The sequence below is a fragment of the Protopterus annectens genome, chromosome 8.part0 (genome assembly GCF_019279795.1).
Source record: "Protopterus annectens isolate FY-2018-M chromosome 8.part0, PAN1.0, whole genome shotgun sequence".
Classification (NCBI taxonomy): Eukaryota; Metazoa; Chordata; order Ceratodontiformes; family Protopteridae; genus Protopterus; species Protopterus annectens.
Window position 1 is genome coordinate 716399278 of NC_056741.1, and position 17646 is coordinate 716416923.

Below are 17646 nucleotides of genomic sequence, written 5' to 3' on the forward strand. Positions count from 1 at the left end.
ATCTGTTCTTAATTTAGCTGCACAGTAGTATATCCTATTTACTTCTGTTATATCACAAGAATTTCTATGGACAGTCCTAATTACTGTGTTCATACTTCTGACTTTTTGGGTTTTATTGATTTTCTGTAGTCTATTTATTTCATTGATATTAATATTTCTGTCCATTTCTATTAAATCAAGCAACTCTTCTCTTAGATCCTTTTCTTCTAAACTGAGGGCACATTCTTTGTTCTTCATTTCCTGTGGGCATTCTATAGAAAGTTCCAGAGCATCTTCCTGTGCCACATTCTCTTCAGTTTCATCCTGTGTCATCTGTTGCTCTTTCGTATGAGAAGTCACCGGCCTGCCACTCCACAACATTGACAGTGAAAGAATTGTCACAGTTTCCTGTTCCTTTCCTTGCTGTTCAACTCCAACTGAAAGTTTGTACTGGTTTCCTGTGGAAGGCTCCAAAGTATCTTCATATGGCAAATGATCAGATGTTTCCCACTTCAGTGGTTTCTCCTTAATATGGGGATCCATTGCTCTATCCTACTATGATGTCTGAGCTAGATTTTCTACACTAAATCCTTCACTTTGCAGATAATTCATAGCTTTAGTTTCCATTTCTTTAACTTCTCCATTACTAATCTTCTGTTCTACTTTTCCTCTGTTTTCTTATTGTTTGTACTGTAAAATGTTCCATGTCTGGATGCCTTTGCCTGTATTTCTCTCCAAATATCTTTGGTGCTGCTCTGTTTGTATTGGTTAGTTTTGCTTTCTCCTTTGCATAAATGTTGCACGGCTTAAGTTTCTTTTTCTTTCCCATGTCCATATTTCTTCTTCAGATATTTATTGCTCCTCCTGTTTCCCCCTTACTTTGGGGACTCATTGTTCCATTATGCTGTGTAAACTGCATTAGACTTTCTGGACTAAACCCTTCACTTTGCAAGTATTCTATAATTTTGTCTTCTATTTTTTTAACGTCTGCTTTACTAATCTTTTATTCTACTTTCCCTCCTTGTGATATTATTATTTTTTTTTATTTGAAAGTTTCCATATCTGGATTCTTTTGCCTGTATTTCTCCTTAACAATCATTGAGGCAGCCTTTTTTGTGTTAATTTAGCTTTCTCCTTTGCATACATATTGCATCATATCAGATCTCTCTTTCTTTCCAGTGTCCATATTTCTTTTTTATACCTTTCAAAAGTCTCTAGATTTTGTTCTTTATAGTTTTGCACTTCCTCAGTCGCTTCTTCTTCCAAACTGCCCAAGGTTTCTTTGTTTATATAATGCTTTTCATAAATCTGTTGTATTAATGAACACAAATTTTTATTTGAAGCTTCTGACAGTTTTCGTTGTGGAAGTATTTTTCTTTCCTCCTCTAATTTCTCTCAGTCTTTTTATACGTCTTCTGTCTGGAAATTCTAGGCTTCTTGTATAACAGTAACCATACATAATTTCTTTCTTATCCTCAATAGTCCACTCTGTCATCATTATGGCTCTTTTTTGGCGTATTGGTTTTTTGGACTTCTACTTCCTTCTACATCAAGGGGCCATCCTCCCCCTGGACCTGGCCTAGCCCCATTGTAGGATTGTTTCCATGCCTTGAAGATTTTATGCTGTCATTTTTTTTCAATCCTGGCATCAGTGCATCTACAAGGATTGAGCACTTTTTTATCCTGGGTCGTGTGCATCCAACTATCTTTTTTTTATTTTTAACCTACTTCATTCCATGATGTATGCTGTATAAAATGCAGTCTGTATATCAATATCGTCTTGGTGAGATTTTGTGAAAAATCAAGGACTACCTCATGAAAGTACTCATCAGGACTTGAGGATGAATTCAGTTCCATTGTGAATGAACAGGTGGTACAGTAAGATAACATCAGATTTGATAATGTCAGTTTTCACCTTATCCTCATGGATGGGTTCAGATGTGACCTGCTAGTGGTCACAAACTTTGCTCTTGGGCACCTCCCCTTTACCCAGATTGCACTCCAGACATTACCTAAGATCTCGTTTGCCGCTTTGCAAAGAACATTGGTCACTTTTTGCTCTTGGGTTTAGATGTGTTTTTTTTTTTTGCTTTTTTTTTTTTTGTCATTATAACTTTATAAATTGATAGGTCTTCTCTCGAAGGTTAAATTTCCCTGTCGTTCTCTCTTCTGAGTACCTGTAGTCTCTCTTCTTTACCATTTTAGGTAATCTTCCCTACCATTGTTGGTAGGCCCTTCCCTTCCTTTTTTTAGCATTCGCTAAATCTTTTACTAAGATTGTTGGTAATTGTCTTATCCTACCCTTTTTTATTGTTTTAAAAAAAAAAAAATCTTTCCTAATTTTCTTTGCTATCGTGTGTGCGGTCTAAATTAGTCTGCTCTGTTATGACCGACAAACCAGACAAGCCTTTAGGCTTAAAAAAAAGTGTGAAATGTGGCAAGAAAATGCCTAAGTGATTCAAACACGATGTGTGTGTATTGCTTGGGGGCTTTATACCTCCAAGAAGACTGTAGTATATGTCACAGTTTCAACCAAAGCGGCTTAGTTAACCATAAAAAACAAGTTAATGTTGAAAGGCCTTCCCCCTTTTCTGAAGCCATTGCTGGTTTGGACTCCTTCACTTCTACCCAGTCCGAGCCTTAAAAATGCAATTCTTCAACTCCGAGAGATTTTTTGGAACCATCATAAAAGAAATCTAAACTGCCTGATCCAACAGGGCCTTTGAATCTGAGTACTTTTAAGGTTGGGTCAGAAAGATCCTCGGAGTAGTCAGGTCCTTCGTCTCCAACGAGATCAACTCGGACTGATAGTCTGACATTGGTTGAAGTTATTTCCCCCTCCAGATCTAGGCCTAGTTTTCCAGCCTTTTCTTCTTGATCTACCAGAAGCCTTTCAGATGATGATGTGGACAGAGTGGTACAAAGGCTCCTGAGTTACTCTAGTGTTGGCCAAGCTTTTATGACATCCGACTCTTTGAGCTTTGGATCCAACCACGTCTCCCACCCTGATTCCTGTTCCTCCTCTGACTTCATTCCATGCTTTGGAGTAAAGAGATTCGAACTTCCAGATCTTTCCTGCAGCTGATCAGAGGATGTCTCCTTCAGATCAGGCATTTGCCTTGAGTTCCTTCACTCTTTCGGAGTCGGAGGAGACTAATAGCTGTTTCGTACCAGTCGGGTCCAGGGATCGGGTATCGACTGTGAAGGTGTTGGATCGGTCCCTGGTCCTTGGGGCTTCGGCTCAGGTGAGTTTGACACTAGCTTCATCTTTGGACATTCTCCCTTCTGGAGCCAAGGGGGTCATGACTCCGTCTACTTTTTGTTGAGTCTGCAGGCCCACTCAGGTTGGGAGCAGATTGCTTTCAGGGCTCTGAAGAGGGCTATGGCTTCCCCAGCCTGTTGGCGGGATGATCTTTGGCTCTCCAGACCCCCCTCCTTGTTCAGATGGAGTGTCTTTCCTTCTGGGCTATCTCTTCCCACGAGGAGAGGGACAACCTGATTCTCAGGATACCACAGATGGTACCCCTGCGTCTTTTGAAACCTCCCTGGAGTATCCCACAGAGGAGGTCCCTAGGAAGATGACTTGCAACTGGAAAGATTTAGACTTGCCTGAAGAATGGATCACCTCTGATACTGACCTGAATGAAGGAGAGGGTTCCCCACAGTTACCTCCTGAATTATTGAAGCAGATAGGTCGATGACAGTCCAGCAGTCTTTCGGAGGAGTCAGTATACCTGAAGGCCTTTAGTTCTCGACCTTCCTCCTCTTGTTGACTCTGCCTTCGGACGAACTTCTCAAATTAATTTCTACGAAGGCGGGGGAAACCCCAGACTCTCTTGAGCCTCCCCCCCCCCCAGAGAAGAAATGAGTTCATTACTTCCCCTATAGACAAAAAGTTTTCCACCAAGGGGGTTGCAGTGGATGCCATGGTTGTGGTGGCAGCAACCAAAAAGAAACTCTGAAACTAGTTCTACTATCCATCCTCCTAACAGATATTCCAAGACAATGGATAGATGTGGGAAGCATGCCTTTACATCAGCGACCGTTGCTGTATGGTCCCTGAATTACTTGGCTCACTTCACTAGGTTAGAGAGGGATCTGATCAGTGAGCTTTCAGATTCCCTTGAAGGAGCAGTAGCTGAGGGGTCATGAGATAGGGTTTCTTCTCAGCTCACCACCCTACATTCTGTTGCTAATGCTTCCATGCATCTCATTTCTTATGCAGCGGATGAGACTTGCAGGGCAGCAGGTTCAGGCATCCTTATGAAGATGCAGGCCTGGATGCGCCTTTGCAGAGCCTTTTTAAGTCTTTTGTTGTAAATGCTCCTTTTCATGGCTCATCCCTTTTGGGCCTAAAGTGAAAAATACGCTGACCAGGTGTGAGCAGCAAAGTAAGACCCTTTCTGCCATGGTTATACGTTTTTCCATGCTTCGAAGACCCTATCCTAAGGGTCAAAGGGGCAATTGAAAGATGTGGTTCAGAAAATCTCAGGATTCTTTCCAGATCATGCATGGTGAGAGCTCTCCCAGAGGCAGGGGGGAACAGTAATGGAAGACACAGCCCTCACAGCAGAGGGGGTCCACAAAACCAGGACCCTAGAGAAATGCTCTTTAGTAAGCCCTTCCAGCACTCCTGAGGGGGGGGGGCCTAATTGCTTTGCCCCAGAGGCAATGGGGGATGACTGTCTCTGCACCTACACATCTGGCCGAAAATAACAAACGGTAAGTGGGTGCAGAACATCATATCCAGGGACTTTATTATCCTTTTCCCAGCCCCTTCCCACAGTCAAGAAGTTCCCGGATGTTCCACCCAGCCATTCAAGTTCAAAAGCTGCTCAACAAAAGAAGTCATCCAAGAAGTTCCATCAGACCAGATACAGTCCAGAACTTACTCAAGGTTATTTTTAGTCCCAAAGAAAACAAGAGGCTGGAGAACTATTCTGGATCTGAGCAAACAAAACAAGTCAGTAAAAAAGGCAAAGTTTCAGATGGTCATGGTTCAGGCCATTCTTCCCATCCTGGAAAATTGGATGTGCATCAACCTGCAGGATGCATACTTTCACATAAAAATTGACAGACGGTCCAGAAGGCACTTGTGCTTCTGTCTGAGCAAGTCATTATGAGTTTTGAGCTGTGCCCTAGGTCTCCAATCTTATCTTTTTGATCTACCAGAAGCCTTTCAGATGATAATGTGGACAGAGTGGTACAAAGGCTCCTAAGTTCTCCAGCATTGCCCAAGCTTTTATAGGATCTGGCTTCTCAAGCTTTGGATCCAACCACGTCTCCCACCCCGATTTCTGCTGCTCCTCTGACTTCATTCCAAGCATTGGAGTCAAGAGACTCGAACTTCCAGATCCGTCCTACATCTGATCAGAGGACGTCTCCTTCAGATCAGGTGTTTGCCTTGAGTTCTTTTGCTCTTTTAGAGTCTGAGGACTCTTGGAGCCGTTTCGCACCCAGAATCCTTGTCTCAAGTCAGTTGCTACTACAACCCCCAGAGTGTTAATCAAATGCATGGCAGTAGTAGCAGCTCACTTGAGTCAACAAAGATTCCAGGTGTTTCCATATCTAGACGACTGGCTTATCACCACCCCAGCCAGGCATCTTCTTATTCAGACAAGAGACTACATTCTAGAACTTTGTGCACTCTTAGGTATCACGGTAAATCTTGAAAAGTCTTCTCTAGAACCCACACAGAATCTTGAGTTTATAGGTGCAATCCTGGATACAAAATCAGATGGATAGCCAAGCTGCCACTCTCAAGAGTGATGACAGTCAGATCTCTTGTCAGTGTATTACTTTGCAGAAACTCGATACCGGCTCACCTAGTCTTAGACTCTCGGTTTGATGGCTGCAGCAATCTTTCTAGTTCCATTAGCACGTTACCACATGAGAATTCTCCAATGGCTGCTATCAGTGTGGTGGTCCTTCCTAGAGCTTCCCATGTCCATCAAGATTCACCTCACCAGCCTGTGCAAGCCGGACCTTCTCTGGTGGCTTCAATCCAATCAGGTGACTCAAGATCGTCTATTTGTTCCTTCCCAACCCAAGGCTACGGTGACCATGGATGCTTCCCAGATAGAGTGGGGGGCATTACTTGGGGAAGACAGTCCAAGGTACATTGTCCCCTATCGAGGCCAATCTGTACATAAATGTCCTAGAGAGGAGAACAGCGCTTCTGGCATTGCAAGCATTTCAGGACTCTCTCCATCAAGTGACTGTTGCAGTGCAGTCGAACAACATGCTGATAGCCTGGTATATCGACAAACAATAGACAACCAGATTGTATTCCCTATGTCGAGATGCCCTCAGGATTTGGCAATGGGCAATTTTGTCCAACAGTTTCTTGATAAAACACATCCTGGGGAAGTCCAGTGTGATTGCAGACAAACTGAGCAGATCTATTCTAATGCCTTATGAGTGGTCCCTCAATCAGAGTTCCGGAGATGATTTTCCATCGATGGGGCCAGCCTTGCTTTGAACTTTCTGCTCTCCACTGTACAACTGCAGCAACTATTTTGCCCTGATTCCCCCACTAGGGGAGTCCCCGAGGGATGTGCTCCTCCACGATTGGCCCCCGGGATTTCTGTATGTCTTTCTCCCTACCCCGTTGATCCCAGCCGTCTTACGTAAGCCATTCGGTTGACAAGGACAGTAATCGTAATTGTTCCCTACTGGCCTCTACAGATTCGATTCCCTTTCCTGTGACCTATTCTGAATGAACCAACCTTGGAATCTGGACCCAATTCCAGGTCTTCTGTCGCATCTAATGGGAATGGTTCATCCGAATTTACACAATTTGAAGTTGACAGCTTGGCTGCTCCAGTTCCAGTCTTAGCCAGGCAATCCCTTCTCTCTTCACTTGTCTGACACATTATTCTTTTGTCTCTCAAATCCTCCACTTGTAAAATTTATCGCAGTAAGTGGAACCATTTTGCTTGTTGGACAAATTCTTGGCATAGACCCCTTCACTGCTCCTATTCATATGGTCTTGGATTTTTTAACACAACCTTTTGATAAAGATCTAGCTGCTGTTAATGTACAACTAGCAGCCATATTGAGTTTTCATTCAGGTGAAAATGGATATTCATTGATTTCTCACAAGCTCTGCAAAGCCTTTTTGAAAGGAACTATTTTTTTAAAGCCCCCGTACAAAAACCCTTCCCCACCTTGAGACTTAAGTTTCATTCTAAGGCATATTATCTGTCCCCTGTTTAAGCCTACAGTACACTGTGATATGAAATTCCTGTTGTGGAAGATCTTTTTCTTAGTGATAATCACATCCTATAGAAGGGTGTGTGAACTGCATGTCTTATCATCATAATCACCTTATTTAATTTTTCACAAAGATAGTCTCCCTCCTTACTAATCCTTCTTTTCTACCTTAAGTGATTTTGGAGAATACATTGAATCAGTCTTGAGTTGCCAGTTTTTTTTTCCCAATTTTCAAAATAAAGGAGTATTCTTTACATGTGCTAGATTTTCACAGACAGTTAAATTTATGCCTTCATAGGACAAAGGATTTTAGAAAAACTGTTCAGCTGTTTGTAGCCTTTTCAGATACTAGAAAAGGTCTCTAAGTGTCCAAGGTAACTTTAGCTAAATAGCTCTCTCAATGCATTTCTTATATTTATCATTCACAGAATAAGCAATTACCCAGGCCTGCTAAAGCTCAATCCAGTAGAGCCGTAGCTACCTCCTGCCTTCCAATCCAGGGTTTCATTGGACAATATTTGTGCGGCAACCACATGGACCAGTCTTCATACCTTTATTACTCATTATAAATTGGGTTTGGTTTCCAGGGGTGTAGAGCTGCATTTGGATCTATGGTCCTAAGGAATATTCTCCCTTGAGCCACCCAAGATAGAGGATGCTACCATAAAGATAAGGCGAAAATTGACAACATCACATAAGGAAGTTTTGTACTTACCATAACGTTCCATGTGTGTTGTCCTTTTTCACCTTTTCCTCACAACCCGTCCACCAACCCCTCACCGAGGCTTCTGATGGATCAAGATGTTCTGGATTATACATTCCTTTTTTATTCACTATAACCTTGCAATGGCTTTGACTCTTCTCCTTTCTGAGGAATATGTATGTATGTATGGGTATATATGTATAGACATGTATGTATGTTGTTTTTTTTTTCATTGCTCTGGGGATCCTGCTTTCCCTTTTCTTTTTGTGTATATGTACATGTGTATGTATGTATGTATATATGATCAGCAAACAAGATCTGAGGTAATGCCTGAGGTGCATTCTGGGTAAAAGGGAGGTGCCCAAGAACAAAGTTTGTGACCATGAGCTTTGGTAATGCCCGAGTGAGATCTGTTCCCATCCATGAGGAAAAGGTAAAAATGGACAACGCACTTGGAACATCATGGGTAAGTACATAACTTTTTTTTTTATGCCTGAGAAATGAGAGAAGTATTCCAGCAGTCTGGAAACCCTGTGCCCCTATCACCTTTCAAGTCTTTGGCCATCTGTACTGTAATGAATGTAGTTTGTGTTTATGCATTTGGCAGTAGTATTTATCTGTACTTCTTGCAAAGTTCACTGCAGTATCTGTGACCCTAAGTATTTTTTAATTTCATTTGCATTTTCTTTATGTATCTGTGACCCATGGGGATTATGTATATATTTGATGTTATGTAGTCCTATCTCGATGTAATTCTTGCTGGATGGGTTCGGAGCCGATATTTGGTTCTGACTCGGCCGATACTAAATCTCGAGAGCTTCTACTGGCTTGAGGCTAACCCCTGTCCCATGGTGCCTCACGGCAATTCCCCAGATCTCATTTGCCGCAAGAGCTTTGAGGTTGTGTTTTGCTGGCTCGTTGGCTAAGTAACAGTTTTATTTATTAAATCTAGTCCTTTTGTCAGTTTTCCTTATTCATTCACAGTCTTTGTTACTGTTAATCTCTTGTGACTGTTTTGAGAGTTTCTAACCCCTATTTTTCCCCTTATGATTTTACGGCCTGTTTAAGTTAGAGGGCCTTTCCTCCCTAAGTGTGTGTCTTATATGAAAAAAAGTTTATATAACTCTTTTCTATCTTTCACTATCTTATTGTACCTTAGTAGTTACTAATTGTTGTTGCCTTCTCCAGCTAGACTATAGTTTTTCAGTCAGAATGTCTAAAGAAAAGGATAGAGAGCATAAGGACCATCGCCCTTCGGGGTTTAAAAAGTGTGATAAATGCTCACAGAAAATGTCTTTGACAGACAGTCACACGATTTGCATGTACTGTTTAGGTGAAGCTCATTTGCAAGAGCTGTGTACCTTTTGCCATGCGTTTAGTACCAGGGTCTTGAATGAGAGGAAACAAAAACTAATTGATATGGGTCTTACGACCAGTTCCTTCCCGGAACAGCTGGAACTCGGTTAGGCAGCTCCTAAGTCTTCAAAATGGAAATCTTCGGCCCCAGCTTCGGAGCCGTCAAAAAAGACCAAAGCGTTGGAGCCAAGGAGTTCTGGCTCCGATTCAGCTTCTTCCACATCGGTACCATCACTCGCCTCGGTGCCGAGGCAACCTTTGGTACTGACACATTTACCTGATACTGATCCTGTGTCACCTACTTTGAGATCTCCTATTTTGGAGAGGAAGAGATCTCCATCTGTCTCAACCAGATCCTCCAGGATAACTTAGATGAGGACATTGAGCGGGTGGTGAAGAGGTTGCTTTCAGATCCAGCTGTGGCAAAGAAATTGGCCCCTCCAGACCCAAAGGGTTCGGAGCTGACCCTCTTACATGCCACTGTTCTTTCAGAGATTGCTTCGTTCACGGAGCCCATCACTTCAGGTTCTTCAGTCTTGGATCCATCGGTTCCGGGGATCTTTCCCCGCTTGCTCGGAGCCGATTACTCTATCCTCGGTGGCCCAGTCTGAAACCAAGGGATCTGTGAGCCGACGCTCTCGAGTCGACTCAGAGGGGGACAGTCACCCTGGGTTTTCTTCGTAACCGACCCTCCCTTTCTGTGCCTAGGCTCGACTTGGCTCGACTCACCTCGGCTCCCACATCTGCTTTAGAGACATTCCCCCTTGCTCAGAGCCGACCATCCATATCCTCGGAGTGAAGGTCTTCAGAGCAGGTGGGGGGAAGGCTTTTGAAGCTATAGAGAAGGCTTTATCTTTTGCAAAAGCTATATCTTTGGAACCTGTGTCCCACCAGCAGCAGGCAGCAACCTCTTCCCCCCGGTCACCCTCACAATGTAGAGAGCCAAAGACCCAAGCAGCCCCCATTGAAGGTGCCCCCTCTTCCGAGACCTCCCCAGATTATCCCACTGGAGAGCTCCCTCGGAAGAGACTGTGTAAGAGGAAGCATTTTGACTCACCCTGAGTCTGTCACTTCTGACACTGATTTGGAGGAATCAGAAGGGTCCCCTAGATTCCCCCTCTGAGGATGTCTCCTTTTCTGACATCCTAGAAATCCTTAGACAGAGGGGTGACTAGAAGACCTCTAACCCTACTGAGGACGAATCAGTGTATCTTGAGGCCATTGGTTCCTGACCTTCCACCTCCTGGATGACACCACCTTATGACTAACTCTTAGGGGTCATATCGTAGAAAGCCTGAACCTCCCCAGACTCAGTGGAGCCCGTCCCGAGGAGGCCAAATAAATTCATGACAGCACCTGAAGATAAGACTTTTCTTACCATATGAGTTCCCATTGATGCTATGGTGGTAGCAGCGGCCACCAAGAAGGAGTTATCCGAAATATCTTCTAATATCCGTCCTCCTAACAAGGCATTTACACTAAGATTGCTGAATTACCTTACCCATTTTACTCGTCTTCAGAGGGATCTCCGGAAGGAGTTGGGAGATACCCTCCAGGGTTCAGTAGCTCTGAGATCCATGGATAAGGTTTCTGCGCAGCTCTCCACCCTTACATTGATAGCAAACTCCTCCATGAGGCTGATGATCGTATGCAGCAGATGGAGCGAGTAGGGCAGCTGCAGCAGGAATATCCCTCAGGAGACATTCTTGGATGTGTCTTTGTAATTTCATGGAATCCTTTAAGTCTTCCTTCACTAACGCCCCTTTTGATGGTTCATCTCTTTTTGGAGCCCAGGTGAAAGAGACTTTGACTAGGTGCGAGCAGGAAGGGAAACCTTTATCTGCCGTCAGAGTCTGTTTCTCCCTCCCATCTAGACCCTATCTCAAGGGTAATACGGGAGGGAAAATGTGGTTCCGTAAATCCCAAAAAGGTTTCCCTCAGGCACAAGGTCAACCCTCCTCTAGAGTCAGAGGGGGAGGATATAATGGAAGACGCCACCCCCGTGGCAGAGGAGGTCCACAACATCAGGGAGATAGAGAGACCTTCTTTGATCGTCCTTTCCATCGCCCCGAGGGGTTGCCTGACTGTCCGTCTCTGGAGGCAGTCAGGGATAGTCTATCGCTGTACCCAAGCGCCTGGCTAAACATCTCGCAAGATTGTTGGGTACACACCGTAATATCCAGAGGTTATCTGATTCCCTTTGTTTCTGAACCCCCAACAAACCGGTCTCTACCAGACGTGCCACCCATTCGACTAGACCGTGCAACATCAAAGGTCATCTCGTTGCTGCAAAAAAGAGTCATCCAAGAAGTCCCCACAGAGCAAGTAGGATCTGGAACTTACTCTTGATTTTTTTTAGTTCCAAAAATGACAGGGGACTGGAGATCAATTCTAGATCTCAGCAGGCTCAACAAGTCTGTAAAGAAATCGAAGTTCCGAATGATCACTCTGCAGTCGATATTCATTTTATCGGGAAAGACAATTGGATGTGCTCAATAGATCTTCAGGACATGTACTACCACATCAAACTGGGCAGATGCTCCAGGAGACACTTACGCTTCCGGCTGGGAGCCAGTCATTTTCAGTGCCGAACATTGCCCTTTGGTCTCACTACGACCCCCTAGAGTGTTCACCAAATGCATGGCATTGGTAATGGCTCACCTGAGACGTCAAGGATTCCAGGTGTTTCCGTACCTAGACTGGATCCTCACTGCTACCACCAAGCATCAGCTCATCAGAACCAGGGACGAAACTCTGTCCTTGTGCGCCAGTTTAGGCATCACAGTCAACCTAAAAAATCAGCCTTATTTCCTTCACAGCACATTGTATTCTTAGGCTCAGAAATAGACACAACCACCATGTCAGCAAGACTAACACCAGAAAGAGTAGTTTCTCTATGTAGTCAAGTCAGATCCCTGCTAAACAGTCAAAAAGTTCAGGCCAGGGTATTCATTCATGTCCTAGGGAGTATGGCTTCCTCCATCCTATTAGTTCCTTTAGCCCATCTACACATGAGAATACTTCAGTGGCTGCTATTTGCCCAATGGTTGATGCAAGACCTTCCATTGTTTCATCAGATTTTCATAACAGACACCTGCAAGAAGGATCTGACATGGTGGTTGCACACAGAACAACTTCTCCTAGGTCGTCCACTTGTTCCTCCCCAAGAGAAAGCAGTTTTGACCACATACGCTTCCCAGATTGGGGGGGCATTATCTGGGAATGACAGTCCAAGATACTTTGCAGAACCACGAGAACCACTTGCGCATCAGTGTTCTAGAGATGAGAGCAGTGCTATATGCGTTGCAAGCACTTTACAGCTCCCTTCCCACCAGGACAATTGCGATCCAGTCAGACAACATGTCTTTTGTGTGGTACATAAGCAAGGGGGAACCAAATCTTACCCGCTTTGCCAAGAGGCCTTAAGAGTTTGGAAATGGGCGATGGACACTCAATGTTTTCTGGTAGCAATGCACATCCCAGGGAATACCACTGTGATAGCAGACAAACTCAGCCGAGCAATTCTGATGCCTCACGAGTGGTCCCTGGATGCAGAAGTTGTGAAAGCGATCTTTCACAGATGGGGCCAGCCTTGCTGCGACATATTCACCACTCACCTGAACACCAAATGCAGCAGCTACTTTGCCCTAATTTCCCATCCGGGGATGTCACCCAGGGATGCTCTAGTCCACGATTGGCCCCCTGGACTTCTTTATGCCTTCCCACCCACCTTTTCCTCTCATCCCAAAGGTAATACAGAAATCAAAGCAGTTGAGGAGTACCCTGATCCTCATTGCTCCTTACTAGCCTCGACAAGTATGGTTTCCATTCCTGTGGCCCTACGTTTTGGAGAAACCGTGGATTCTGGAACCATCTCCTGATTCCTCAATCAGGGCAGTTACATCCCACCATCCACACCCTCAAATTGACAGCATGGCTGCTCCAGTTCCATGAATAGCCAGGTGCATTCCCCTCTCCCCTTCTATCAACCACATTCTGATCCCAAAAGCCTTCCACTCAGAAGTTATACTCCAGCAAATGGAAAACGTTTTCTATTTGTGCTACAAACCAAGGCTTAGATCCTATATAGCCCCTATAGAATCGATTTTATCCTTCCTTGCGTCAATTTTTCATGAAGGATCTGCAGCCTCTACAGTTAGAGTTCAGTTAGCTGCCATTTCTAATTTCCATTTTGGCTTCATGGGAAACCCCATCATGTCATACTCCTTGTGCAAAACCTTTTTGAAGGGAGTTCTCCTTCTCAGGCCTCCAATCAAACAACCTTCAGAACCCTGGGACTTTACCTTAGTTTTCACATCATTAATGTCTGCACCCTTTGAGCCCTCTTCTTCATCTGATCTAAAATTGTTATCTTGGAAAACACTATTCTTAGTAGCCATAACATCTGCTTGGCGAGTCTCAGAACTGCAAGCCCTTACTATTCGACCTTACATTATTTTCCACAAGGATAGTCTCTCACTCAGGACAAACCCTTCCTTTCTTCCCATGGTGTGGTCAGAGCATTATCTGAACACTACAATTGAGCTACCAGTGTTTTTTCCAAACCACTCTAATAAATCTGTGTACAGATTACACCAATTAGACGTTCACAGAATTCTCAGATTTTACTTACACAGGACTAAAGAATTCAGAAAATCAGATAAATTATTTGTTTCCTTTTCTGACAAGAATAAGGGTTTGCCTGTTTCCAAGGTTACTCTTTCAAAAATGGCTTTCATATTGCATTTCCTTTGCTTATCAAACTGCTGGCAAACAATTACCTAGCAAAGCAAAAGACCATTCTACTAGGGCAGTATCTACTTCATGTGCCTTTAGATCTAGGCTTCCAATTGATACTATTTGCGCAGCAGCTACTTGGGCAAGACCACATACCTTTGTCACTCATTACAAATTAGATTTGGCCTCCTGGGGCAGGTCATCCTTTGGGTCCACTGTGCTGAAGAGTCTCTTTGCTTGAGCCACCCGGGATAAAGGTGCTAGGGACGCTGTCCCATCCAGCAAGAATTATGATGAGATAGGACTACATAACATAAAGAAGTTATGTACTTACCATAACGTTCCATGTTTGTAGTTCATCTCGCCTACATTCTTTTGTCCCTCCCTCCTACCCCCTTCCTGTTTCTGGAGGATCTGGTGGACTATTCTGGTGCTGTCTGGCCTGGTTATAGTTGCTGTCCACATAGCATGGGTAAGATTACATAATTTTTTGTCTGCATGTATACAGTTTTTGATCATTCATACCTGTTAGGTACTTATTGCTTTCTTGCAAACAAGATCTGGGGATTTGCCGTGAGGCACCATGGGAATAGGGGTTAGCCTCAAGCCAGTAAAAGCTCTTGAGCTTTAGTATCGGCCAAGTCAGAGCCGAATATAGTCTATGAACCCATCCAGGAAGAATGTAGGCGAGATGGACTACAAACATGGAACGTTATGGTAAGTACATAACTTCTTTTTTTTTTTTGTTTATTTATTTATTTTTATTTATCTGTCTATTCTTGTTGACTTAGTCCCACTAGGTCTTAATCTTGTTTTCAGGGCAGTCCCAAGGTGGTATTTATAGTAACTGCAGGTAAGTTTGGCAAATAGACTAGAGAAATTCCTCTGCTGTTTTCAGTAAGTGTCATGGGATCTTTAATATCCACCTGATGCACTGCCAGCTCAAGCAAACGGGCTCTATATAATGTATCATCTTTGTGTATGTTTTGCTGGTACATTTTTTTCACTCAGAAGATTTGAAATGTTTGAAGTTACATTGTTTTTAAATAGTGAAGGGCAATACTGATGTCATATTTTAAAATCCTGTTGACCAAATGGTCTAAGTGCTACCAACTAGTTTTTGCACCTTTAAAGGAAAATTGAATGTTTTGATATATGCACTACTCTGTTCCTTTCTTTCAGTGACCTACTGTTAATTCATGTATCTTAATCTCCTTTATTTTATTAGCTAAGTCAGTCTTGGGTTAATTTTGTCCAAAGAGACAGTTGAAGGTGTTAGTTGTTTTATATGGTTTGGCATTCAGGTGATATCGGTTGGGAAATCGTTGTATATATGCATATACACAGTATCTAAATTGTTTGTGCCGTCATTGTGAACATTTTCAGATTTAATCTGTAATAATGCCAGTCTTTAAAATAGCAATATTCTGTCTTATTTTCTCAACATTCTACTTACGTCTTTCCTTTTTTTTCCCTCTCCTCTTAACTCCATGATAACTGATGGTTATGTAGGAATTTTGTCCTGAAACATCACGTGTTTCTCGTAAGGAACTGGGAGAAGATACGTCAGAAACAGGAAGAAGCAAAGCATGCTAAGGACAACATATCCTTGCCATCTTATCGATGGAATGGTATTTGCAAAGAAGATGTTACCATCAAATCTGGTAAGAACAATGAACACAGAGTAAAAACCTTAACCATCCTGCTTTGCAAATTTACAAGAAAAAGAATATGTCTATGCACCCTTGCTTACTTTATTTTCTTTTATGTGGGATACTGCTGAAGTCATCAGGTGATAGGAGTGTTGTCTGATCACTCAAGAGGGAAGGTACTTATAAGTTATGCAGACAGAGGTTAAATGTATTGTATATGCTTGCATTTTGGTTTGTTACTGGTTGACTACGTGTATGGCAACCATTCTTTTCTTTCCCGCTGTAAGCTGTTGGGCAGCAGACAAAGGAACATTTATGAGTAGATGTACATCTGTTAACGTTACAACTGAGAGGTAACATTTGTGAAAGCATAATACTTGAAGACAGAGGTTCGGTGCCTAATGGATTGCTGCTTGAATAAGGCTCTGAAAATGTTATGATTCCTTGCTATAGGACGTGTTGCAGCTGTTCAGATGCTGTATAGTCCTGTATTCAAGTTATTTTATTCTCTTTGAAGTTAGTGTAGTATACCATGGGCTGAAGTTGTTTTTTTGAGGTGATCTTGAACATCATCCTCACTAAAAAAAGATAATGTGGAATCAGTATTTACTGTCTGGTTGGATGGAGCCAAAGATGATGTGAATAAAGTCAGATGTTTTGCTACCTATTTAGTAGTAATTCATAGTATGGGATGATGTAGCATTTGTTGATAATTTAAAGAACATATATCAAAGTGATGACTCATGTTTATAGTCAACTTGTGGAGGCTTTGAGGTGCCAGAGAATGCAAGCCAGCATTATTTTGACTTGCTCTTTTGTCTCTCAGACCAGTCAGTTAAAACTTTTCTTACTCCCCTTGGACACCAAAAGCATTTTAGCACCTTTTATGGAAAATCTAATTACTATCTGAGGGGTGTGAGCCTCATTTTTTAAACATTACTGCGGACCGGAGTTCCGCTGTGGCGACCCCTAACCGGGAAAAGCCGAAAGACATACTAGCTCTGTGTAGGAAAGCATATTTTATTATGTGAGCAGTAATGTTAATTTTGTTTCCTAGAGCTTGAATAATTCTTGCATTAACTGCTGTACCTTCCAAAGTAATTATTTGAGATTTTATATATATATATATATATATATATATATATATATATATATATATATATATATATTTCTGTATGTGTGCGCGTAATTATATATATGTGAAGTTGTTCTGTCTCGCCGTTCATTCTTGCAGATGGGTTCTAAACCGATCCTGTGCTCCGAGTCGGCCTACTACAAAGCTCAAGGTCTTCAGATAGCTCGAGGCCAAGTCCCTATCCCATGATGCACCTAGAGTTACCTCAGATCTAGTTTGCCGCTGCAATAGATCGGAGGTTCTCATTAGCTCGGGCCAGTAAAAACCTTATTGTTTTCAAATATTTTTCATTATATTGATAATTCTTTCTTAATAGTAGTTTTAGATACTTATATAAGTTCTTACAGCTTTATTGTGCAATTCCCTTTCCCTTGGTGTGCTTTTTCTTAAATTACTATTTGACCTAGTTTAGATTATTAGTGTGTGTTTATACAGTGACTTTTCTGTCGCAGCTATCCTTATTAATAGTTTAGATTTAGTGTGTACTTAGTGACCTTTTTGTCACAGTTTTGAAATAATTAGAGCTAAGGTCTAGTTTTCAGTGTGTGAAATAGTAGCATATAGTATTGTGTGCATTTAGGCAGTGACTTTCTGTCACAACTTGATAGTTTATCTTTGTTTAGATAAATACTTTGTTTGTGTGACTTTTAGCCCATATTTTTTCAAAGGGCTTGTTGATTGTTGCTACTGATCAAAATTGTTTGGGTGTGTACAGTTTACAGTAACCTTTTTTGATACTGTGGTTTGTATAGTATCGCTGACCAAGACAAACACCCTAAGTCAGGATTTAAAAAATGCCCTAAATGTGGCCAGAAAATGTTTGTCACTGACAGTCATGTTAACTGTGGTTATTTGGGGGCATTGCATCT

At 42.5% G+C, this 17646-nt stretch overlaps 1 protein-coding gene across 2 annotated transcripts in view; it reads left to right on the forward strand.

Annotated features, from left to right (window-relative positions):
* The window catches only part of ASH1L (ASH1 like histone lysine methyltransferase), a 3741676-nt gene that overhangs the window by 2231057 nt on the left and 1492973 nt on the right, over window positions 1-17646 (forward strand). For both annotated transcript variants that reach the window (XM_044080164.1, XM_044080163.1), the window contains exon 16: window positions 15503-15654. In XM_044080164.1, the coding sequence (XP_043936099.1) occupies window positions 15503-15654 (152 nt within the window). The remainder of the gene's footprint in view (window positions 1-15502; window positions 15655-17646) is intronic.